The 27,142-nt window shown below is 26.3% G+C and overlaps 4 protein-coding genes across 4 annotated transcripts; 2 read left to right on the plus strand and 2 right to left on the minus strand.

Annotated features, from left to right (window-relative positions):
* Positions 1–855: 855 nt before the first annotated feature.
* Positions 856–2,580, minus strand: OCT59_012948 (uncharacterized protein; the record flags this gene model as incomplete). Its single annotated transcript, XM_066140491.1, has 1 exon — positions 856–2,580. The coding sequence occupies one exon, from the start codon at positions 2,578–2,580 to the stop codon at positions 1,090–1,092; it is 1,491 nt and encodes a 496-aa protein (XP_066001373.1). The 3' UTR covers positions 856–1,089.
* Positions 2,581–9,289: 6,709 nt separating this feature from the next.
* On the minus strand, positions 9,290–10,624 carry OCT59_012949 (uncharacterized protein; the record flags this gene model as incomplete). The annotated part of the gene is made up of 1 exon (XM_025332329.2): positions 9,290–10,624. One exon carries the CDS (start codon positions 10,622–10,624, stop codon positions 9,290–9,292), a length of 1,335 nt encoding a protein of 444 aa, XP_025173467.1.
* Positions 10,625–20,832: 10,208 nt separating this feature from the next.
* OCT59_012950 (uncharacterized protein) lies at positions 20,833–22,335 on the plus strand (the record flags this gene model as incomplete). The annotated part of the gene is made up of 1 exon (XM_066140492.1): positions 20,833–22,335. The coding sequence occupies one exon, from the start codon at positions 20,833–20,835 to the stop codon at positions 22,333–22,335; it is 1,503 nt and encodes a 500-aa protein (XP_066001374.1).
* A 3,280-nt stretch (positions 22,336–25,615) lies between these two features.
* OCT59_012951 (uncharacterized protein) lies at positions 25,616–25,888 on the plus strand (the record flags this gene model as incomplete). Its single annotated transcript, XM_025326980.2, has 1 exon — positions 25,616–25,888. The coding sequence occupies one exon, from the start codon at positions 25,616–25,618 to the stop codon at positions 25,886–25,888; it is 273 nt and encodes a 90-aa protein (XP_025173469.2).
* Positions 25,889–27,142: the final 1,254 nt, after the last annotated feature.

Raw genomic sequence — 27,142 nt, forward strand, 5'->3', positions numbered from 1 at the left:
AACCTTCTGAAGTCAAATATCCAAGGATAAAAAGAAATCAAGAGGAAGTAAAATTGTACTAATATTCCTTAAATCCTGCTTCTCTACGCTCAACTCTCACCTAATTGTGAGGCGTTCTTATTTCGATTCTATTTGTCCCTAGTCCGGTAGTATTTAAAACTTATCTTGAAAAAAAAATTGTTTTTTTAATAAAAAAATAATAAAAAAAAAATTTATCAATCTCAATGGGTATATCCACCGTAGTATAACATGCATCTTGTCTATACTGAGTATAGCTTATAATGATACACAGTGAAATTCGATATACCGGAACCTCGATATGACGGATCATAAGTAAATGAATCCTTATTTCCTGAACTTCAATTTCCTGAACTCTATTTCCTGAATCCGAAAACTTACCGTAACCATCATCACCAGCATTAGCCTAGAATTCTACTAATAGCAATTCTCTTTTAGAATATCTTATAGATAGGGTTTTGTTAGTAATTTTCTATGTATATTGCGAAATTAACAAATGCCTAGTGATAGCCAACCTTAATTCTATGGCACTACTTTTAAAATTAATAATATCATCATCTCCTTGAATAGATATATTGAATTATGTCACAATATTTATAAACTAGTATGTAATAAATTTTAAAAAATACAGTTTATTATTAACTTGGCTATTTTTTTCGTTAAAATGGTACACGTATTTTATTTAAATACATTATGTGACACTGTCGCAGAACTATAGCATGATAATATTTGAAAAATCGAATTAAGAAAGAAACCAATAATTCAGAACTATCTTCTGGAAAAAAATTTTATAAAATATATTATTAATGTAGAGCGATCCAACTTCTCTCTTAATTTCAAATTAACAGATATTTTTTTATAATTTTTATTACTCACGATGTAATACATAATTCAATGCTAAAAAATTGATTCGCCAACTATTATTAAAAAGAAAGAACTGCTAAAAAAATTACCAGTGAATAAAACCACTTAGTCCATTAACTTTGACAATATTATCATAGTCGCAATTTTTAAATATTAAGAACTTAATAATTTCTAATATAAAAGAATCAGCTAAAACATGGTAATGATTCATATTTTAAAGTTCATATCTTCTACGTTCACAAAAGATTCAAATTTAAAACTTTTAATTACTCCATTATTTTTATATTTATTAATCAAATTTTTATAATCTTCTCCTTCATAAATAGAATTGGATGTAAGTATAGAAAGTGCAGGCCGATCTCTCCATTTTTCTAAGAATTCTTCCAAGACTTCCAAAGAAACATTAAATTCATTAAAAAATCTAATTTCTCTTAGATTAGTTGGTGCTGATTTAATTAATATTTTTAATATTTCTTCCCTGTTTTTTAAAATTTCATTTTCAGTTTCGTCCACATAATAATTTGATGTAATTAATAATAATAACTTCAAATTTTGACAAACTTGTAATAATTTTTCAAATTCGATGAAATGATTTTTTGATGGTAAAAATGCAAGTGATAGATATTCAATCAAAGGACAATTTTCATAAATTCTACGGATAAAAATGAGAGAATTTTCACTAAAATTATCATCTTCATATATAAAATTATAAGGTTTTAATGAAACTTCTTTAAGATGCCCTCCACTATTTTCAATTATGATTGAAGTTTCATCTATTGTAAAATAATCTATATTAAGGATTTCAAGATCATTATAGACTAATGTTTTCAATATACTTCTTGTATTAAAACCAAAATCATTAAATTTTAAAGTTTTTATATTATGAAGTTTTTGAAATAATCTTTGCATTATTGTATAATCAAAACTATCAATATATAGGAAAAATAGTTTAAGATGATTAAGAAAGCCTGCCTTTTTTTCTAATTCAAGAAAGGCTTCTTTATAAGGATCATCTGTAAAATAATTAAAATTAAAATTATCATCAGTCCACTCAAAATATTTTAAATTCTTCTGAACTTCAATTAATTTAGCAATTCCAGAGTTGGACTTTGATGTTACGTTATCAATGATGAGTCTCTGTAAATATTGGCAAATACGAGCTAATCCATAAAAGTATGAAGGATCAATAGATGTATCACATTTTAGTTCACATAATGATTCAAGACGATTTTTAGCTTCTGGGATATAAAATATTTGGTGTTTAATTAAATTCATATCTAAATACTTCAAATCTGGAACTTTCTTCATAAAGAGAAAATAAAATTCTTGTTGTAAAAGAAATTGATTATAAGCTAAAGAGGATACAATAGAAATTATAGTATTTAAAGTATTTACATTAATACTTCTACAGAATGATAAATAATCAAACAAAAGTGGTTGAAATGAAACTGATGGTAATTGTATTCCTTGTCTTGTTAGGAATTCTTTAATATCATCAGATAAATATGAAGCAATTATCATAAATAAATAATTTTTATTACTATAATTTATATCATAGCACCAGGGATTTCTCCATAAAATTGGAATTACTGTTTCACACCAAATTCTATTGACCATTAGACAAGAAAAGAGTGATGTTGAATCGACTTGTAATTCTTCAAATATTAAGAAAAGAATATCTTTATTGAGTTTTGCCATCCTTTTATCCAAAAATAATGAAAAATTATTTGGAATAAATTACAGAATGTTATAATTATTATTATTTTTTTTTTTTAAAAAAAAAAAACAAAGTGAAATAAAAGAAATGAAAAAAAAATACCGGAACCAAATTCCGGACAAATTAAATTGTGCTGTGCGACCGTAGTACCATGCGATGATGCGACCACAATGACGATCAAACAGGGTCTTACAACACTCTTACAACACTTATTTATTAAACACGTGATTGTAGTAATGAATATTAATTTAAAATTATCATTTAAAAATCTATACAGTATTTACTTAAGTTCAAATCTAAATTCTTTGGTTACTCCATTATTATTTTGTTATCAATAAAGTGCAGCTCGATCTCTCCATTTTTTTCTAAAATCCTAACAATTTATATCACTTAAACTTTAAATTATTAATGTTACTATTATAGTTCAAATTTTATTGGTGCGATAAACCACTCAACGGCAGAATCAAAAAATAACATGTAATCTAATTTTAATATTAAAGAATAAATTATAACTTCTTTTTGTCGTTTATAAGGATCATAATAATCTCAAAGTTCGAGATATTTAAGAATCATTCATAATGTTATAAGAAATTCTATTTTTTAAAATCGAGAAAATTTTCTGAAATTTTATCAATTTTAAATGAAGTCATTAAATAAACCGTATGTAATTGAATAATTTATAATGGGTATAACTGTTTCTTCACCTTGTGATGAAGGACAGACTGTCTCTTAAAATTGATATAAAATAAAATTTCGTGCAAGTGATTTGTCACACTGTCACACATTTATTCTAAACAGAAATTACGATATTGTTAATCACGCTTTAGATAGATTCTTTATTCGTCGCTAAAATCATGTCTATCCAGAGTAGGCTCCAACATTGTAAATCCTTTCATATAAAGACCAGGTATCAACCATTGATATTTCTTGCTCGAATACTGAAAATTCTATGAGATAATTTGTTCTATTAGATTATTAAAGATTTTTCTTTACATATTCCAGATTTAGACATTCCAAAAATTAAATCTTATTTATTACATAAAATAAATTGAAATCTTCAAAACAATTTCATTCCAATAAAAAAAATCAAGTTATTTGATGTTGAGAGAATTTTAAATATTTTATTTCATTTTATTTAACTAAATTAAGATCCCATTAATTATATTTTTAGATATTTTATTCTGTGATTTTTTTTTTAAATAATTAGTCTTGTCTTGTATGTTTCAAGGTTTAAATTCTGAAAAATATAAAAATAAGTTTGTTCAATATTATTACGCTTTTACAATTATTTTTTTTTTTCAAAATTTTCAATTACATATCACATAATGTTATTATTTAAAATTCTCTTAAATTAAGGGCATTTTATAGTATTTTGGTATGGTTCACTTTTTTCAAGAATCATAGAATCATCGGTAAGATGTCAAAAGATTAGTGAATAAAAAAGAACTAATATCACCGCGATTATTTTTTTGTTACACAGGGTGTATTTGACGTATCCAAAAATTTTGAATGCAAAAACTTATAATTAATTTTTTATTTGAAAAATTAAAAATTATTGAAACGAATATAAAATGTAATATAAAAAGTATTTTTTAATAAACATCAAATATTGTAATTATGATAATCCTAGATTAATTATAATTTTCTGAGATCTTTTTTTCGTCAAAAAAAAGATCCATCCACAAAAAAAATTTTATTAAAAAAAAATGATGTTTACACGAAAAAAATAATAAAATAAAATGTAATAAATTGAAATAACATAAAATTGAAATTAGTTAATATACTTTAACAAAATAAATTTTATTTTATATTAAAGAAGCAAATTGGAAATTAATATAATAATTATAAACTAATCACTAATCTTCGTCCTATAATTAAATTTTACAATATTATGCTATTATAAATTATACATTATTGTATAATCAGGTGTCTTTTTTATTTCATCAAATACATTCTCTATGTTTGATTTGTTTTGTTTCATACTTATTTCTATTTTTTCCATAATCATTTTTGAAGTAAGATTGTATGTTGATCCTGCATTCTTATTAGTACTTGTAAATCTATTCACTAGAATGTTAATTCTTTCCTTGTTAATATTTTTCATGTCTCCAATTTCATCCAATATCTTTTTTGCATACATGCAATCTAATGAACAGAACCATTGTCCATTTTCATTATACATTTCTCTTTTTTGGTTTTGTTCATTACATGTTTTACATGCTATTTGATTATTAAAATTATCGAATCTTCTTTGATATTTTGTATGACATCTGCTACAAATTTTGTCATTTATCATCCTATTCATATCTGTAATTCTTTTTTTACATTCAGGACATTCCTTTTTGTTACTATAAAATTTATTACTTCTTTTTTGATGACATATGTAACATTCCCCTAATTTAATAGATTTTTCCTGATAACAATGGATACATTCTCCAATATTTTTAGCTTTTTCATTATTGTTCATTTGTTCTGAAGGTGCTAAGCAAGTTTTCTTTTGTTGATAACATTGTTTAACTGGTTTATTTTGATGATAATGAATACATTTTCCAATTGGAATATTTTCAGTCTTGGAAGGAGTTGCTTGTTTCTTTTGTTGATGACATTGAAGACATTCTCCTAATTTAACAGGTTTAGTCTGATGACAATGAATACATTCTCCAATTGGAATATTTTCAATCTTTGAAGGAGTTGCTTGTTTCTTTTGTTGATGACATTGAAGACATTCTCCTAATTTAACTGGCTTATTTTGATGACAATGATTACATTCTCCAATCGGAATATTTTCAATCTTTGAAGGAGTTGCTTGTTTCTTTTGTTGATGACATTGAAGACATTCTCCTAATTTAACTGGCTTATTTTGATGACAATGAATACATTCTCCAATTGGAATATTTTCAATCTTTGAAGGAGTTGCTTGTTTCTTTTGTTGATGACATTGAAGACATTCTCCTAATTTAACTGGCTTATTTTGATGACAATGATTACATTCTCCAATCGGAATATTTTCAATCTTTGAAGGAGTTGCTTGTTTCTTTTGTTGATGACATTGAAGACATTCTCCTAATTTAACTGGCTTATTTTGATGACAATGAATACATTCTCCAATTGGAATATTTTCAATTTTTGAAGGAGTTGCTTGTTTTTTTTGTTGATGACATTGAAGACATTCTTCTAATTTAACTGGTTTATTTTGATGACAATGATTGCATTCTCCAATTGGAATATTTTCAATCTTTGAAGGAGTTGCTTGTTTCTTTTGTTGATGACACTGAAGACATTCTCCTAATTTAACTGGTTTATTTTGATGACAATGAATACATTCTCCAATTGGAATATTTTCAATCTTTGAAGAAGTTGCTTGTTTCTTTTGTTGATGACATTGAAGACATTCTTCTAGTTTAACTGGTTTATTCTGATGACAATGTATACATTTTCCAATTGGAATATTTTCAATCTTGGAAGGAGTTACTTGTTTCTTTTGTTGATGACATTGAAGACATTCTCCTAATTTAACAGGTTTATTTTGATGACAACGATTACATTCTCCAATTGGAATATTTTCAATCTTTGAAGGAGTTACCTGTTTCTTTTGTTGATAGCATTGAAGACATTCTCCTAATTTAACTGGTTTATTTTGATGACAATGAATACATTTTCCAATTGGAATATTTTCAACCTTTGGAGAAGTTGCTTGTTTCTTTTGTTGATGACATTGAAGACATTCTCCTAATTTAACAGGTTTAGTCTGATGACAATGAATACATTCTCTCTTTGAAGGAGTTATTTGTTTCTTTTGTTGATAGCATTGAAGGCATTCTCCTAATTTGACTGGTTTATTCTGATGACAATGAATACATTCTCCAATTGGAATATTTTCAATCTTTGAAGGAATTACTGGTTTCTTTTGTTGATAACATTGGGAGGATTCTTTGACTTGTTTATTCTGATGATAATGGCCAATTGGAATATTTTTAATCTTTTCATTATTTTTCATTTGCTTTAAAGATTCTGATCCTTTTTTTGATCCACTATCATATTTACTATCAGAAAATTTAGTATATTTAATTACATATTTCTTTGATTGATACATGATTAAGTAATTTTTTTTTTAAAAGAAAAAAGTGAGTTTAGAAATTTAAAGAGTTTTTAGGAAGAGTTAGAGCTTTGTAATTTTTTTTTGAATTTAAAAAAAACTTCAAAGATATCATCACCTTTTATAATATTTCCTTTGTGTAATTTTTGTGTTGTGGTTTTTTTAGAATAAAATTTAATTAATTATGTTTTATACCGATGGATTATTATTTCTTTAGAATATAATTTAATTAATTATTTTATTAATTATGTTTCATACCTTTTAAAGAATGGATTACTGATTAATTAGTACAACTATTATACTAAAACCATTTTTTTGTTAATATTTTATTTAAGATATATAAATGGTATAAAAAACTGAAACAATTTTAGACAAATATCAATTATAAATTTACAATAATTGGTCTGAATCATAATATTGTAGATCACTATATATCAAGTTTTGATCAATTTGATACATTAAAATATTAATTGAAACACCTATTTTTTGAACAGTTCATAATTTATCAGTAAATCCAGAAATTTAATTGTTAGAGGTCATACCTATTAACCTTGTAACAGAGTTATTGAATTTTTCTCTTCTATCACGAAGATATTTAACACATATACTCTTTTCCTCTATCAATGATTAATAACTTAAGCCACGTGAGCGGAAAATCTGGATCATCACAAATGCCTTAAGACTGCGGCGATAACGTGAAGCTACATCCTTCACAACAAACCAATACTTAAATATTCGTCTCATACATTTGTCAGGAGGCATAGGCATAATGTCAAACACATGTACTTCATTAGGGATAGTAATATTGTTAAAGGACGCGCATGTAATGTACTTAGGAAAAAAATCACATACATCAGGTAAGTCAAAATTATGACCTTGTTTTTTTTACCCACTCTGCATCACGATCAAATACATCAAAATAATTATCGAATTTACTATTAATCTATCCGTTACAGTACTATGGTATATTTCGGACACTATTAAAGAAACCTGCTTTTGATAAATATGAAAATATTTATGCTGTAAGCTAGTCATGTGTAATTATAGATCATTGTACGCGACAGAACCTACAAATTCACCTTATTATTCTAACAGAAAAAAAAGTTCAATAACGAAACAAAAGTTTAAATTTCAATTCAGAACTTACCTAGACCAGATAAAGAAAGCTAGCTTATAATACTTGACTATTTTGTTTCCTTTTATTGATATAAGGTAAGTTGTGTTTTGTTTCTGGGTGGGAGGAGAAGTTGTTTCGTTGTTTTTTTACAGTATATTAATAACTATTTCTTTCTTTTTCTTTGAGAGATTGAAACGAACTTCACAAACTATTTTTAGACATTTAAGCGGTAAATTTAGGTGATAGATTCATCATTTTTTTTTTTTTTAGTATAATACTAAGTGTAAGTTCGGTTCATTTTTTAATAGGAAGAAGAAGCTCTTTTATTATTTTTTTTTAGTATATTAGCTGTTTCTTTCTTTTTTTAGGAGATCGGAACGAAATTTAACATACTTCTATTTAAGATCTAAAATGAAATATCTGAACCCAGTTGATTCAGTAAATCACAAGGCACAAGGCCCGCCGTAAGCACAAAAAGTATATACAAAAGTTAATTATCTGAATATACAAAAGTTATTATTTGAATTATACTTCAATCGATATTTGATGAACAAACTTATGATTCGATTATTATTGAGCCTCATTTACAACAATTTGATGATGATTTTATTGATGAAAGTATTTATGTTGATGGAGAAAAGCAAAATCGATATGATGTTGAAAAAAAATGTGTCCTTATGGGAAATGTGATAATAATGAATTATACAAAATAATTACAGTTGGTTGTATTTATTTTGAATTAACAATAATTCATTATTGCTTATAAATATTTGTCAAGACTCGGTTAACCTTATTTCCTCGCATCATCGCGTTATTAATTCGGTCATCTCCCTTGCTCACCTTAAAAGAAGAATCATATTTTATGTACATTATACCGCGACCTTATCTCACGCAAACATTTAACGATCCGCTATACCGGTCAAGGCGCACTCAGATAATTATTTCAACGATAAAATGAATACGCTTGCCAAATCCCACCCTTTTTCAGGATCTTTTTATTCGCCAGACTTATCTCCATTCGGTTTCTTGGATTTTTAACTCAAAATCCCGACAAAATCTTAATACCGAAATGTCATCCCTAAATATCATAATCCCGAAACTTTATAATCCAATACCGATTTAATTTCTTTTATTAATGAATTTCAAGATTTTTTATTTCCGTATTTTGAATTTCGAGCTTGTGAAGTGTCGGGCTTATGAAATGTTGGAATTATGACATTTCGGTATTTTGATTTTTGGGATTTTGAGTGTCGGGATATTGTACCTTAAGATTCTGAGCTTCGGGATTTCTTACCAAACCATATATCAGTAGTTACAGTAACACATTTCAAACAACAAAACCTTTAAAAATAATGATATTAATTTCAATTTTATTTACAAGAAAATAAAATAAGTAATTTCGATAAAATTTATAAAATAATATTATCTAAATTATCTGTCTATAACAATTATTTTATGCATAAAAGAAATATTTTCTTTAATCAAACCATTCAAAGTCTTTACTATTTACATCAAGACCAATGAAATACCTTTTAATTATTCCTTTTGCTTTATATTCTTGGACTAAATTTTCAAATTGCTGTTTCTCTTCCGTGTTCTCTAAATAATTAGCGTTATTTATTTTTAGTAATATTGGTTTCCTATCTTTCAAATTATCAAAAAATAACTTAATATTTTTAAGATTAATCTTTCTAAAAGAAAAAAAATCAAACTTAAACAAAGTAATTGGGGATGATCTAGTAATTATTTCAAATAATTTATCATGATTATCGACCCCAGAAATAACCAATCCATTTAAATATTGACAATTAATTAATAAATTTTCAAATTCTGTGATAGGTGTTCTAATATAAAATGGTAGATATGGTAACTTAAGATATTTAAGATATGGACAATTTTGATAAATTATTCGTATATATTCTTCATTACAACTATCTAAAGTAATTTCGGAAAGTTGTCCTTTTGTACCTTCAATTACATTTTTCATAATACGTAATGGAACATTTCTAACTTTTAGAATTTTTAAATTGGGGAATGATAATGATAAATTTCCTAAATATTTAAATTTCTTACGTATTGAACGATTTAAATTTGTTTCGTTAAATCTAATTTCCAACTTTGATAAATTCATAAAATATAATGATTTTTCCAGAAATTCAAAATTTGAGAGATCTGAACAAGATAAACGAATATCATTTAAATTATTTTGTACTTCAATTAATTTAATGATTCCATGATAATCAATAGGATCATGAATATCATATTTTAATTTTTTTATCGATTTACATGTTTTAGCCAACTTTTCTAAAATATTCTGATCGATAGAACTACTACAATAAAAAGATTGAAGTTTTGAAAAACAACATTCAAATCCAGAAATATGATGTAATTGATAATCTAAATTTTGTGAAATAGAAAGTCCAATGAAGTTTGTATTATCGTTAATGAATAACTTTAATATCTCGTTTCTTACAATAGATCTTTTGGACTTTTCAATCTGAAAAATCATTCTTTCAATAAATGATAAATCTAAACATTTCCAAAAATTAATATAATTAAATAAAGGTCGTTTATATGTTTCTTTAATAAGATTAATTCCATGATTCTTCAAAGTATTTCTTGATTCTTCTGATAGGCTTAAAAGTAATATATTAAAAAGTATATCTATTGATTTATTAAAAGGATTAGGCTTCCTCCATAAAATTGGTACTGCTGTATTACACCAAATTCTGTTAACAAAAAGACATAAATAGAGAGATTTTTTGTTTAATTCTTTAAATATTAGGAACAGTACATCTTTGTTGAGCGACATTTTTTTTTAAAAAAAAAATAGAAAAAGAAAAAAAAAGGAAATTTACCTTTATTTATATTTAGAAACAAATATTAAGACCATAAAAATGTAACAATAATAAAATAAATTTCCTTTTTTTGGATAATCCCAAGCGAGATTACGTACGTGCAGCCTTGAAAAAATGCATAACGCCTTATTTATGTATTATTCGGATATTACGTTCATTGTTAAAATGCATGAAGATCAATGCACATAATAATTCGATGGACTGGGTACCTATGGATCCATAACCACATGATCACTATGTGAAACAAATAATGTACCACCTACTCACACTTTCTCACAAATGTGAGGCTTGTCTTTATAAAATATTGAATTAATACGTTGATTCTCTCAATAATTATTAATTTAATTACTATGTCGCATAGAAATATTCTTTTTGGGGCTATGCAGGTTGCAGAAAAGAGTTTATTAACTGTAAGTTTGTAGGGACCAGCTTCGCTGCTGGCAAGAAAAAAATCCATAAAAGTCCATTTGTAATATTTACTTTATAATTTTCAATAAGCTAATTAGTTTTAGATATATTCATGGAATTTTTTTTTTAAAAAAATATCCATAAAATTATATAAAATGAATTTATATCTTTAAAAATAAGAATAATAATTACTATCCATTTTTGTACTGTCACATGAGAAATTTATATTTGATATTTAGAATAATGGGTATGGTACGAAATAAATCCAGAAACTCAAAATCCCGGCAGGCCAAAATCCCGAAACTCAAAATCCCGAAATCCAAAATCCCGACGGTCAAAATCCCGAAAATATATTTTATTTAATCCTAACCAACCTAGACCTATATGACAATTGTAATACATGATTTGCAATAAACATATATGTATGGACAAAACGGAATAACTACCATTTTTGCCTTACAAATATATAAAATTTTTAAATAAAATTCTGACCGCCAACCTACCGGCTAACCCTCCCTCTTTCAAAGCAATAAATACTAACAAACTAACCCTAACCTAACCCTAAGCTCCTCCTCCCAACGCAATAAATCCTAACAAACTAACCTAACATATCCCTAATAATAAAAAATAAATAATATAATATACCACCTGTCAGAAACTCAAAACCCGAAAAATCCCGAAACTTAATTCCGAGCAGCATTAAAGCTTAATGCGGGCCAATTTTTCGGGATTTCGTACCTGTCGGGATTTTGGACGGCACTCTGAATAATAAATAATCCTTTATATATTTCGTATGTCGAAAATAAAATTGTGTTTACTTGATAAAAGAAATAAGTGTTACATTGTCACTAATTTCCTTTAATGAATATAAATTAAAAAATTAATTCTGAATAACAACTTAATTTCTTCAAACCTCCTTTTCTCAGACTCTCATAGTTTTATTAACAAAATAATATTTAAATCGAGCGATTACCACCACTACCGTAATACAAAAAGAAATTTCACCGAAAGAAAGAATGTTAAAAGATCGTTCTTAATTTTGCAATAAATAATATTTTTTTTTTACGATTTTATACTAAACGTTAGACGTAATTTATATAATTGGAATGAATATCTTTGTCCTTACAGGAAGGTACACACTACACGTAAAATGAATCTTTAGGATATATTAAAATAAGCGTTATTTTCGCAGAATTGAGGTATTATTTTTCTAAAATATATCTTAAATTCCTTAAATTCACTATTTTTTAAAGAGTATTACTAAATATCACCGCTGGTGGTTGTCACCTTACCAGAATTAAGGTAGAATTTTGGGCAGAATTAAAAATGTCATGAAACTCCGCCCATTAATATTTGCTAATACTAGCAATGCCCTTTTTTAAATTAATGTTTGTTGACAAACAAATATGCATATATTGTATTAAATTATACTTTATTACTATACACAAAAAAAGAAAAAGATATTTTCGCTAACATCAAGAAAAAAATTCCAACAATAGCATAAAGAAATAAAAGAGTAATTTTTTTCTAACAAATTGATGGATTAGTATCAGTCTTTTATCATGCAGATGTGTATGTAGGATGCTTGTCACACGAGAAGCTCATCCAAGAATATTTGGAGTGCTCATCACGCTAAGATAAAGCTTATTAGTTGATAATTCTTATATATTAAATAGAATAATTACGTGCACAAGATGAATTTATTCTATAAATTTTGCTTTATCTACATTACCAACTATTCCACATAATCCCATATCCGAATTTTATACGGAAGTACAGAAATTAGGATTAGATGATAATAATGTATTAATATATTGGGTATTGCTAAATATCACCAGTGGTGATGGTCACCAGGGGTGGATTTATGATGTAATGCCGGTCAGTGTTTTATTAAATTTTAATTCAGGCCAAAAGTGCATCTTAATGCTGGTATGGTGATAATCAGCTTTAGCAATTTTCTAATATATTTCCTATGTGGAAATTAATAAATTCCAAACTATATTGATATAACTTATTAAACCTCCATCATTTGCATTTCCAAGAATTATAATATAATTTCTTATAGATTTTGAGATATTCCATATATTGAAAAAATGCTAGAGTTTTGGTTAATGAATGTGATTTGACATATTAAATATTTAAAATAAAAATTATTAACAGTTAATACTTTAAAGAAAAAGATATTTAAAATTATAAAATCTTCAAACCTCATTTAAAAGCATATTGATGCGATATATCTGTCAAATTTCACAAACTTCACTACTTCCATCACTAACGATGGAATTTCTTTGGCGTGAGATATCCAACACCAAGTTTCATTCGCTGAATACTACTACAACTACAATACTACTAAAACCTTTAATTATAGGCTAACCAAGACTAATACCTTTCCCCCGCGGTATCCGGGTTTATCAAATGTCAGTCTGAGAGCTACCACATTCTGGTAAGAGAATTTCAAAAACTTCGGACTTGATCTTTCTGTCACGTGAACGACGATCATGGTCTGTCACCAGTTATCGTCATCTTGCACGATTGCACATAATTACTTGCTTTATTAATTGGCATTCACATGATATTGATATTTGGCGTAATATTTGTTTTGCTATTGTGTAACATTACTTCATTTATAATCCAATTTAGCAAGAATTGAATTTAATATAATTTTCGTTTCTTTTATTTTTATTTTTAACCTAATATTAGTATTTTTTTGATACTTTTGGAAATTTCGGTTGTGAAAAGATTATTTTAAGCCATTTTAAACCACATTTTTTTTTATAAAGATATTCTTTTTTTAATATTTGAAATCCCTCTTATGGTCAATAGACTTTGGTATGAAACTGTAATGCCAATCTTATGGAGGAATCCTATTAGAAAAATTGAAAATCAGATTTATCATAAACTTGGAATTCTTAATATTAAGTATAATAGGTTAAATGTAATTTCTAGTATAGTTGAAGAAGTCTTAAGAAAATTTTGTTCAATCCTTATGATATTGATTATGTTGATTATGAAGGTTATTACTTTAATGAAAGTTCTCTCAATTTTATTCGTATAATTTATTAGAATTGTCCTTCAATTGAATATCTGTCAATTGTATTTTTACCATCAAAAGAAAATTTCACTGAACTTAAAAAATTATTAAAAGTTTATAAACATTTGAATTATTATTCATAGTTATAATATATATTGGCAGAAAAGATACTGACGAAAACTTTTGAGGAATGGAGAAGAACTATTAAAAATATTAGATCAGTACCAAATAATTTGAAGAAATTAGGTTCTGTTATAGATTTGAATTTTCTTTAGAAAATTTGAAGAAATTCTTAGAAATGGAAAGGTAGACATTTACTTTCCCTATTTACTACTGGACCTATAGAGAGGGTACTAGTTGGTTTTGGGTAACTGTAGTTTTGGTATCAGTTATATGATTTACTAAACTGGTTTACTTATCAATTTTTTTAAAAATCACTTTGGTGGTTTTTTAAATATTTTTTTTTAAAAATTTAACTGTTCAAATATTGTCATATGGATCTCATATGACAATGGAATACCAAGAACACAAAACGATGTGAAATAGATATCATCCAAATTTACCAACAGAAATTTTAATACAAATATTTGGTAATGTAATTCCAATTAATTTAATGAGATGATAGGATAAGAAGTGCCTATTAATGAGATCTTGCATGACAATGGCCTAACCAAATATGCCAAAGAACATAAATAATGTTAAACAAATATTGTTCAATATTTACCCATAGAAATATTAATTCAAATATTTAATAAGATTATTTGGTTAATGTAATGAGGTGAATAATACCATCGTTTGATATATTAGTTGAGACAATACAATTTTATTGGGAAGTTACAGACCATTTTAATAATTGGGAAGTGTATTATTCAGACCAAGCATCAGATTCAGCCAGCAGTATAAGCAATATGTCAAATAAAGAGAATCAGAAGAAGACAGACAATAATGATGAAAGTTGACACTAAAAATCATCATGTGCATACTTATTGCACCATGTGCAAAAAAAAATTCTTTTATGGGATAACTATTCACAATTGTAATATTGGGTTTACAACAGGAAAAACTAGCATATAATCTTAATGCCTATTGCTTTGCAATTACCTTCATTAGATATAATGATGAACTTAAAAAGCACTGATAAACTGATAAAATTGTTCAATGAATACACAAATTATCTGTGTGAGGTCATCTTAAAGAAAGGATCTTGAGTTATGTTTCTTAATAACAAATACTTTTCTAAAGGAATTTATAATGGATCAATATGTGTAATACTAAGCACCTAAGGTTGAAAAACTTTTACTAGAAGAACCTCTTGATGCTATATATTCTGCTACCATTATATACTAGGCAATGAACAGAAATGACTTACTTCCATATGATGATATTAAAAACATAATAGATGTTGCGGTTATGTTATCATTAGAAAAATAGTAGATTCCAAATGGAGAGACAATGTGAAGGAGGTTTTGATGGAGGTTAGTACTAGTAAATGGTGCTCCAGCCAGATGCACACAATTTCCTTTACAAAATGCATTTTCACTTACTATATTGACATTACCTCATACCACAGTTTCATTGGATGCATCTATGTTCGCATATGGAGGCAATCTTAAAAAGTGTAACAAAGTCAATATGCCTTAAAGATACACAATTGGCCATGATTAACTCCTTTTATTTAGGACAACTTTTGGATCAACTATCAACTCCTAGCGAACAACTTAGATATAAGCAAAGATGACACCAAACTTATGTTGCTATGAGCAGAACAACAACATCCTCCCCCTCTTACTAATTATGAACAGTATCAATTGGTCGCAGAAAATGAGATTTTATTGAATGAAGTCCAAGAAAGAGATGAGTACATTTAGCAACTCCGAAATGAAAGAATAAATGAACATCTTGCATTTCATCGACAAATTTCGGTTTTAAGGGAAGACTGTAATAGGTTGCACATGGAAAAATCTGGATATTATATACTTTGATCTAAACTCCATTAAGGTGGATAAAAATTTGATCAAAGAATATGGAAGATTACAGGAAAATAGGACTAAATTGCAAAAATATCTTATTGATGATGCCACGTGATCGTCAATCATTTAAACAAGAGACGATCTATATCATGAATGTCAGATGTATGATATGTCATGAAAATCATGTGTAGCTGATAAATTTAATATATATATTTTATTTGTTATATTTACTATATTTATTTTATTAGTTAAATTAGATAAATTTATTTTATTTATTATGTTTATTTTATTTTTTATATCTGCTATATCAATATATATATGAAATTTATTATAAATTAAGTTCTGTCCCACTGCAGATAAGAGTGAGAATTTACTCCTCAGTTATAGTATAAGAAAACACTTTGATTTTGTTAATCCTTTATTTGTGTCTGATTGTATGAGCTAGTGTAGAGCCATACCTTATTCACATCTGATTGGATTTGTTGTGTAGTTTTCGTACTATTATAATCCTTCTGCTTACCATCCCTGTAAAAAATCTGATCCGTATTTTATCTTTCCATGTTTTTTCCGTGAATGTATCATTTTAATGGAATTTATAGCCTTAAATCATGAAAATTTTCATCTCGCTAACACGGATATCCGTGAATGTATCATTTTTACGGAATTTTTACAGAAGACACGGAGAAATAATGGAAATATTCGGATAAAAATTTTTTATAGGGCATTTGCATATTGTTTATTTTTATAAACATCAAAGAACTGACTTAACAATATTTAAAAATACCTAATCATGAAAATTTTACATAAATTCATTAGTAAATAAAGCTTATTACTTTAAATAGTTCTTATTATCTTATAATGCAATGAAATAAATCAGCTCCCACTAATAATCAATTTCTTGTTATAAAATTTATGATTTTTATATAATTTTGTATTAGTTCGTTTTATATTAACATTATATTTTTATGTTATTGCTATATTTTAAAGTATATTTATATTATGTATTTTTTTTTAAAATCGATTAATGTATAGTTTTTTATTATAAATAAATAAAGCTCAGCCTTGATGCATAGGGTTTTCGACTTCAAAAAAAATTATAATAAGATCTTTTGTACATGTTTGACAATGTCTGACAACAGGAAATCTAACGTATTTGATCAATCATGCAACCATAGCCCTTCTGCTTACCTTTTTACAACCATTTATTTTCTATAAACCTAAAAGAACTAATATAACAATATCATATATAATCATAAATTGTACTGGAATTTATGTAATTATAATAAGCAAAATAAATAAAAGGAAAAATAAAGATTCTATTAACATATGTTGGTTATTTGTCTTCTTTTACAGTCGGCAAGTTTGAACATTTCATAAGTTAATAAAAATTAGGAAATTTCGTGAAATTTCATACCCAGTTTATATGTTAAACTTGAATATATTTATTTTTTCAAAGTTTAAAGGTGCCTATATTAATATTATCCTTTGAAATAAGAAAGAAGTGTATTAAGTATATATAAGAAAAATGATGAAAAATTTACTTTCAATTACTTCTACAATTATCTATTATAGTGTCACAAGGAAATAAATACAACTTCACGCTTATATTCTATTCTTTATGCAAAAGTTATGTAAAAGAGTACTTTTTTCATGCAAATAAATATAGGATTTCACTCGTATTTGCACTTTAAAATTCAATTAATATCTTTACAATACTACTTCTTTTAAACAAGAAATCATAGATAATAACTTACTCACATATAATTCACCTGACTTTACTTTTATTTTAATCTATCAATTTTTTTATGCTTTACATAATTACTCATAAAGAATTTTTTAATTTTGAATAGTATTCTAAAAATAACAATTACTTTTGGAAGTGTTAATATAGTATTATCCCTGTAAAAAGTTGATTCATTTTTTATATTCCATCTTTCTTCGTAAGGGAATTATTTACATTATCCATGAATGGATACGGGAAAGGCCCATTTTTACGGAGTTTTTACAGAAATAACGGATAAAATTTTTATAGGGTATTAATAAAGCAATTTGTAGTAATTTTTTATTAATATCTTAGGCAGTAAATAATTACATTTTTAAGTTTAACCATGCGCAAATCAAATTTATTTGATATTAAATTATTATAATTAAGTAACAAAAAAATTTAATAATAAAATAATTATTTAAAAATAGTAATTACACAGTGAAATCTGATATACGGAACCTTGATATAACGGAACATAAGTCTTGATTATCTGAAACAGATTATCATAATCTATAATTAAATTAACCTCAATATAACGGATTTCTATATATAACGGAGTTTTGACAAATTTTACTAATGAAGCAGATTGTTCCATTACATCGAATTTCACTAATCCACTTAAATAATGTATAATTCAAAAGTTTATATAATTTTTTTATTAATATATAATTTGGATTACCAGAAGAACCGCATCATGAAATTTTTAGGTATATCAGACAACGTAATTCCATATGGCTAAGTTCAGAAATATGTGGAATTCCATACATTTCCATATATCCTACGTGGATTCACATATAATTTTGTGGATCTACGCTGTGTTTTGTCACGGGGCATTTGGAAAATATTGGAGCTATTCAGAATTCCACATTATTTGATTTGGATTTCAATGTATATTTTACATGGAAATAATTTCCTGATGCGATTATTTCTTCAATTAATTTTAATTTGTCTTTTAAATCTCTAGGCATGATAGTGAAAGTTTAATGATTAATATAATATCAGATGAAGTTTCACACAACTTAAAAGTTCGCATTTAATGTATGAATTTTTGATATCAAACAAGAGTAAGTTGAGTTCAGTAAGTTTTCTCATTCCAGTTGTATTATACTATAAAATTATGAAATAAGGAACCATCTTGGCGCTATAAATTCACGCTTACTAAAGGGATCATCATATAATGAAGATTATAATAAAGGTTATTCATTTACTTTTATGTTATTTTTTTTCGCAATGACACCTTTTCACATGCATGCAGTGAATTGGAGGTTGTTCTTGTGATCAATCATTAATCTTCTAGCCAGATTTACCTTTCATTGAAACTAAAAATTTAGAGATTTCAACTTCATTATTAATTGTTATAGGATTAATCAAGGAAAAGTATAAGAGTTATATTTGATTTTTATTGCCGCAGTTATTTCACAGAACTATATTTTCAAAATTTATATGTTTATATATACAGTATGATCACAAAAAATTCTGATTTACTGGTTAAAAAAGTTTTACAAAATTTGTGATGATAATTTCATGACGAATTTAGCTACCCTTGTTCCTCAAAGTAAAATCTCAAAAGATAAATAATAGTATAGGCTTTATGGAGCGATGCCTATTCCTGTTGAAAATGCATTAAGAGTTCTTAATGAATTTGAAATTTCAAATAAAGTAAGAAATGTAAACCACATTATAGTATTTATAAGCAACATATCATGAATCTGATGATTAGATCTCTCTGTAAAAATATTTCTTGAACTTACTCGCAAATTATCTGCATCATAGCCATAGTATAACATTATTTTCTATGTTTTTCATAAAATACTCCTTCGTACCATTGATTTATTTATGGTATATTCCATGGTCAATATAAAATAGAAACTGAAATTAATATAAATTTATAACCTACCTTTACAATAAATACTATTACTTAATCAATCGAACAAGTATATACTGCAAACAGTAAAAGTATATCGGTCTTAAGTTTAAAAAGAATATCTTCATTTTCTGTTTCATATTACATTTGCTGTTCGCTGGCGCATATCTTATTGGTGTTTTAAAATTTCTGTGTTATCACTAAAGTTTCACAAAATGGTTATAATTAATAAAAAAAGTGGTAAAATAATTTGGTAAACCGAATTAAATTATTGGTTCATTATAATAAAATTGCTTGTTCTATTAATTACATAATGGACCAGATTTTGCTGGATTTTGTCCTGAGTATTTGAAATAGACACGGCTGTAGGCTCATTAGTACAGGATTATGGAAAACATATAGAAATGATTTTATTCTTAAAAAATTTTTATTTATCGCAAATATATATGAATCAGGTGATGATCAACAAATGAGCGCGACTTCATAAGTATCCAATCAAATTTCGAAATTTTAGTTTTATGTTGATCACCTGAGCTTGAAATTCTTTAAAAGTTCACACATCTATTTATAAGATACAAGCAATTTTTTTTAGTAACTTTAGGTTATGAGACAAACAATTATTTTCCTGAATTGCAAGTTTCCCTTTATACTACGTTGTACGGGGGAATCTTCTGTCACAATATAATAGTACTTTAAACGTGATAGTACAGGTGACATATAATGCGGTGACAAATAGAGATCAGGCTAGTAAATAAACATGTCATCACGTGACTAAGTGACAAAACCATCACAGGGTAGTGTATAAGATTTTCCCATTGTTTACGTTTCACAATTTTTGAAAACAGCGATAAATTTTTTTTCCGATTGATAGGCAATCACATGATATTTAGTGTAATATTTGCTTATTTATTTTCGCATCGTGAAACATTACTTGTGTCAATTAATCAAATTAAATGTCTCAAATTTAGCAAGTTGATCAGAACTGGATTTCTTTTTTCATTTCTTTTTTTTAATATAATATTGTTGATACTTTAGAAATTATTTTTGAAAATACTTTTAGAAATTTCGGTCGTAAAAAGATTATTTTAAGCCATTTTAAATCACATTTTTTTTTTGAATAAAGAATGGCCAAACTCAATAAAGATATTCTTTTCTTAATATTTGAAGAATTACAAGAAGATTCAAAATCCCTCTTTTCATGTCTTATGGTCAATAGACTTTGGTGTGAAACTGTGATACCAATCTTGTGGAGGAATCCTTGGTGCTATAACAATATTAATTATAAGAATAAAATCTATTTATTCTTTATTATTGCTTACTATTTATTTGATGATATTAAAGATTTTATAACAAACCAAAGAATCAAATTACCTTCAGATTCAAACCAATCACTATTGTTTGATTATTTTTCTTTCTGCAGAAGTATTAATGTAAATAATATAAACAATATAATTTCTATTGGATCAAATTTAGATTATAATCAATATTTTATACAACAAAAATTTTATTATTTCTTTATGAAAAAATGTCCAGAATTGAAGTATTTTGATATGAAATCTATGAAACATCAAATATTTTATTTTCCAGAAGCTGAGGCACGACTTGAATCACTTTGTGAATTAAAATGTGATACATCTATTGATTCTTCATACTATTATGGATTATTACCATTCTGTAAATATATACAGAGACTTATCATTATTAATGTGGACCCAAAACCTAACCATGGGATTGCTAAGTTAATTGAAGTTCAGAAGAACTTAAAGTATTTTGAATGGAAAGATAATTTCTGTGATGATATCCTTACAGAAGATCCTTATGAAGAAGTTCTTCTTGCGCTAGAAAAAAAAGTAGCAAGTCTCAGTCATTTAAGAATATGTTTACTATATGTGGATAATTATGAACACGCATTATTACAAAAGATACTTTCAAAATTCTATAAACTAAAAATATTAATAATTGATGATTACCTCTATTTTGCTGAAGAACAATTAGAAAAATTGAGAATGATGGCATATCATGAACTTGAAGTGATTAGTGTGCATTTTAACAAATTGGACATAATTTCTAGTATAATTGAAAATAATGGAAGACGTATCAAAAAAATTTTATTTAGACCTTATGATATTATTGATCTCGAATTTGATGACTTTAACTTTTATGAGAATTCACTTAATTTTATTAGAAAAGTCTATGAAAATTGTCCTTCTATTGAATATTTATCAATTACATTTCCATCATCAAGGAATCATTTCACTGAATTTGAAAAATTATTAAAAATTTGTCAAAATTTAAAATCATTATTAATAGTTTTATGGAATAGAGATAAAGTAGAAACTTACGAGAAAAATGGGGAAGAATTATTAAAAATATTAATTAGATCAGCACCAACTAATTTAAAAGAAATTAGGCTTGGTGATGATTTTAAATTTTCTTTGGAAAACTTGGAGGATTTCTTAGAAAAATGGAGAAGTAGACGTGCACTTTCTATATTCACTATTGATCCTATTTATTTAAGAGAGGATTATAAAAATCTGATCAATAAATATAAAAGTGAAGGAGTTATCAAAAATTTTGATTATTTGTGTTATTTAGATTTAATTAATTATTGTATTAATGTCTTGTAAGCCGAAATGTCGGTTAACATTTAATTTAGCAAGAATTCAAGGTATTATTTGGGAAAGGTTGTAGATTTATTATAATGTATGATAATCTAGTTATTCTTATTAAATAATATAGCTTCATCAGATTAATTAATAAATTGTTTTCTAATATTTGAACTTTTTACAATTGCACGACATTTGCAAATAATTGATCGCTTAAATACTGTGCAAAAAAAGTATATAATCTGTATATGACAATAAACAAGATAAGAAATCTTTTTTTGCATATAATTCGAGTTAAACAACATCATAGTCGTTATATTGTAAGTCTGGGGTGCTTATTCCAGCAAAATATGTACTTGAAAAGATTTACTACGAAATCCCGACGATTAGAATCCCGTCACAACACAAACACGACGCTCACAATCTATTATCCTCCTGACAATTAATTATAATGACAATATTTTAGTTTAGTATTTCAAAATGGATTTGTTTTTAATGTCAAGTGCAGAAAAGAAATATAAGTTTTTACAATAAACCCATTTGCGATATATTTTAAAACTATATTAATAAAAAGATTAATTGTTACAATAAAAAAAGTCGATCCGTTTTATTGTATTCCATCTTTTTTCCGTAAAAGGCTCATATTTCCGAAATTAATAACCTTATATCACGGAATTTTTTAAATTATTTTCATTTTCCGTGAATCCGTGAAATGCTCATTTTTACGGAGTTTTTACAGAAGCAACGGATAAATTTTTATAGGTATTACATAAGAAAAGTAATAACATATAAATTAAAAAAAAATAATGTATCGGGATGTCGAGTCGAGATAATGAACGTCGGGAATCGTGATTTTGAATTTTCGAGAATATGATTTGTCAGGATTGTGAGTGTCGGGTTTGTAATTCAGATCGTTGGGATTTTGAGCGGCTCCCACTTGAAAATGTCATTGACTTTCTTAAAACATCTTTATAGAAATCATATTAATCAATAAACGAACAATCAAATGAATTTTTTCGTGTATATTGTTTTTAAAAGAATGCAATCCTTTTTGTTTTTTTTAAAAAAAAATACGATAGTAAAACAACAAAAATTTATTTTAAAGAATCTTTGTTTTCTTCTTTTATCTCGCTTATATTATGGCAATAATTTTGCTTTTTCCGTTTTCATAAGACAAATTACCTCAATTAAGTTGTTAAGTAAATAAATGAGAAAATTCTGGAAAAATTCAAATCCAGCTTATACGTTGATTTCAAATATTTCCATTTTTTCAAGCGTCCATATTAATGTTAATGATATTATCCTATGAAATAAAATTAGTAATGATAAAAACAAACCTTTAACTTCTACAATTATTATTTATATTTAATAAGAAAATGAATATTCGCCGATGCGTGTAACAATTTTCAATTTGTTAGCAATTCCCTCGTATAGTGAATTTAATTGACCTAAAACCGATCACTTGATCATGTGATTAATTAATAAACCTGAGCTAAAATAGTTGAATTGATTCACGCCTCCACCCACATTTGAGGCTACGATTGCGTACACGACGTCAAGCTCATCCCTACCGTAACCCTTACAGTACTTATAGACAAGGCACGGACGATTTATTTCACTAGTTCAAATTTCTACACAATATACCATGATTAAATTCTTTTGATTTTTCCTATTACTTTTTAGATTTTTATATTTCTTACCCCTTTAATTTATATTTCAATATTTAACCTTTACGTTGGTCCCGGTACTGCGACTATGTCACTATCTACCGGATCACTTCAAAAGGTTCATGGGATGCATAACTAGTTGATATGTATACGTAGTTAGTTATGTATTCGTTACCACTGTAATTATGTATCTGTTGCAGCAGTATACCTGCCTTTTTTTGAAATAAAATAAAATATGTTTTAATTGATTAGAATTAAAATTTTGTTTTAGTAATAAATCATAATTAGTGCAGTATTTCCTATTTCTTTAACAAAAAGAGGCTTGTTAACTGTCTGGTTTCATTTTTTTTTTAGCTGCAAGATCTACAAATGACGTGAAATGAATAATAAACTACATTAACGTGTAATCGATCATTTTTATTATAAACGTCAAATTTATTTCGCCTTGGTACAATTTTTTAAGCAAATCATCATAAATGTATGATAACATACGCACATTTAATCCATCAATCTTTTTTTATATAAATGTACTATTAATCATTATTGCGGTTTTTTTTGTTTATCAATTTTTTTTTTCTTTTGATCAATATTTTCATTAAAAACATGCTATTTTTCAATTTTTATATCACCAAAAATTACGATAAAAAACATTATTTATATAGTTTTGTTATTTAAATATTGTAAAATAATTTTGTAAAAAAAAAAAATTTTCGATATGCTCAATTACAATTTGTACATGTTATAAACATATCCGCAGATTTGGAATTAGATTTATACTAATTATTTTTCTATTTAACGGTAATTAAGTTTCAAAACTGTAAAATGATAATCCAATGTAATATCGATCAGATGATCAAAAAATTTTTTCGACTCAGACTTGAAAAAAAATAATAATAAATACCTTAAAACCCACCTAACTTGGAAGTTAGAATAATCGCAGATATAGTAGTAGTTACTAAATAACAGTTTATAACAATATTATACACCTAAATATCTGTCAAAAATTTGTTAAAGTTGTTTTGAATATTTTACAAGATAATTTTGAAGTTACTGTATATAAAGTTTATATGATGTTTCGGTATATCAAGATGTTTTTAAATATTATGAAAACAGTTTTTAAAAAAAAATTCGGTAAAGCAAGAGTTCGTTATATCGAGATTAGACAAGCCATATTATGAAAAAATTTGTCTATAACGTATGCCAAACTTTGATTTACCGCTTATTATAAAAAAATTTTTGATATACCGAACTTAGTCACATTATTTGCCAATTTCACCTGAAAGTAATTAATTTCGGCCAGAATTAGACCCACTTAATTTGTTGCCTAAATTAATTGATGCCAAAACATATTAATTCTGGCCGAAATTGTGATATTAATCACGTGATTTTCTTGATATACCTAAAAAAACTTAGGGGTATATATTTGACTGTACTACTATAGTATATGAAGATTGTATACAATGTTTAATAAATTTTACTAAATTGTAGCTTATTGATCAGTTTAAAAGATAAAATGGCTCTTATTGCAGAGGAAGAATTTTTAATCTTCAAACTCAATACAAACATTAAAAGGGAATCACTGTTTGGAATAATAAAAAGAAAGATTATCAAAATATCAGATCGGATATCATATTATGTCTGACAGAGAAATGGTTGAAGTAAATGACATAAAATTCAGTGTTGAAATACAAATTTTAGAAGTGGATAACGTTAAAGCAAATTTGCATGGATTAATATTATTGATGATCATGGTTAAAAATAACGCTTCTCTTGAAATAAATATTGAAAAATCATTAATTAGTATAATATTGGGATATTTAGAAGAAGATAGTAAGAGAAAAATGTTAAATAATAGATACTTTGTTGAATTAAATTTCATATGTCAATTGATGTGCGATAAAAATTAGCAAATAGAATGGAGAGAGTTTATAAAGGACAAATCATTTAACGATGATAATATAATATGTGACCAAAATATAATTTCTTGTTCGTTAGTAGATTTACCGTATTTTGCGGGCCACAGTACTTCCCCTATGCACAGTACCCTACAAAAAAGAACTCCCATTTTCTACGATTTTATTATTTAAAATAATTTAATAAATACCTAGGTATTACTCATGATAAATACCCAATTATTATATAAGTTTTATATATACATATCTACTAATAATAAAAACTCACGCAATGGTGGGGGGGTATAAGGCCAAAACCTCTGAAATCTGTATCATACCCGGGGTACTGTGGCCCCCGTTATACGGTAGCATATAATATTTACACATTACGATGGAAAAAGAAGATATTGTATGGTGACTATAGAAATTATGTTAAAAAAATTAATCATATTAAATATAAAGCAAATATTTTAACATGTCATTACCTAGAGGATATATGCTACCGTAACGAGTTACAAGAAATTAATTGGAAAAATACGTTCAAAAAGGAATCTCACCAAATAAGAAATTCACGAGCGGAGATGATAACGCTTTGAGGTCGTACAAGATTAAAAATTTGTTGAAAATATTACCAACATATGCAGTCTTATTTGAAAGAAATTGCGGTCACATATTAACAGATATTTGTATAAGATGTGAATTAGTGGTTGAAGATTGGGAACATACAGTATATGGTCATGTGATGACAATGAAAAGACGGAATATGACATTTTAATGGATTTAGATAACGAAAAATATAAAATCGTTAGAATTTTAGCAAAAGAAATAGTTAATTTCTTCAATGCTTCATCCAATATATTAATTATAGGTAGTCAGTTGCGAATTAGAGAATTAACTAGAGGGATTTTTAATAACGAGCTATACAAAGTTATGTAGTTCTAAACAAGAACGACAGTTGTTAGAAGAAATTTGGGAAAATCGTTATTTAAATCGTTCGGGTATCTGGTTGCAGAGGTGTAATAAAAAAGTTAATGAAATTGAAAATAGAAAAGGCGTCACCAAAGGTGATAAAAAACGTAAACGCATAATTAGTGAAATAGATGAAATTGAGGACGTGGGGTTATATTCATAGACCAGATTTATACAATTTATAATGTTTAGTTTAATTTGCTTTTTAGATAGTTTATTATCTTTATAGTTTAGGGTTAGAATAGTCGTCGTTAGTGTTAACTTTTGTTAATACATCCATAATTGATATGGAGTTAGTAG

Source organism: Rhizophagus irregularis, chromosome 20, assembly GCF_026210795.1.
Source record: "Rhizophagus irregularis chromosome 20, complete sequence".
In the NCBI taxonomy this organism is placed as follows: domain Eukaryota; kingdom Fungi; phylum Glomeromycota; class Glomeromycetes; order Glomerales; family Glomeraceae; genus Rhizophagus; species Rhizophagus irregularis.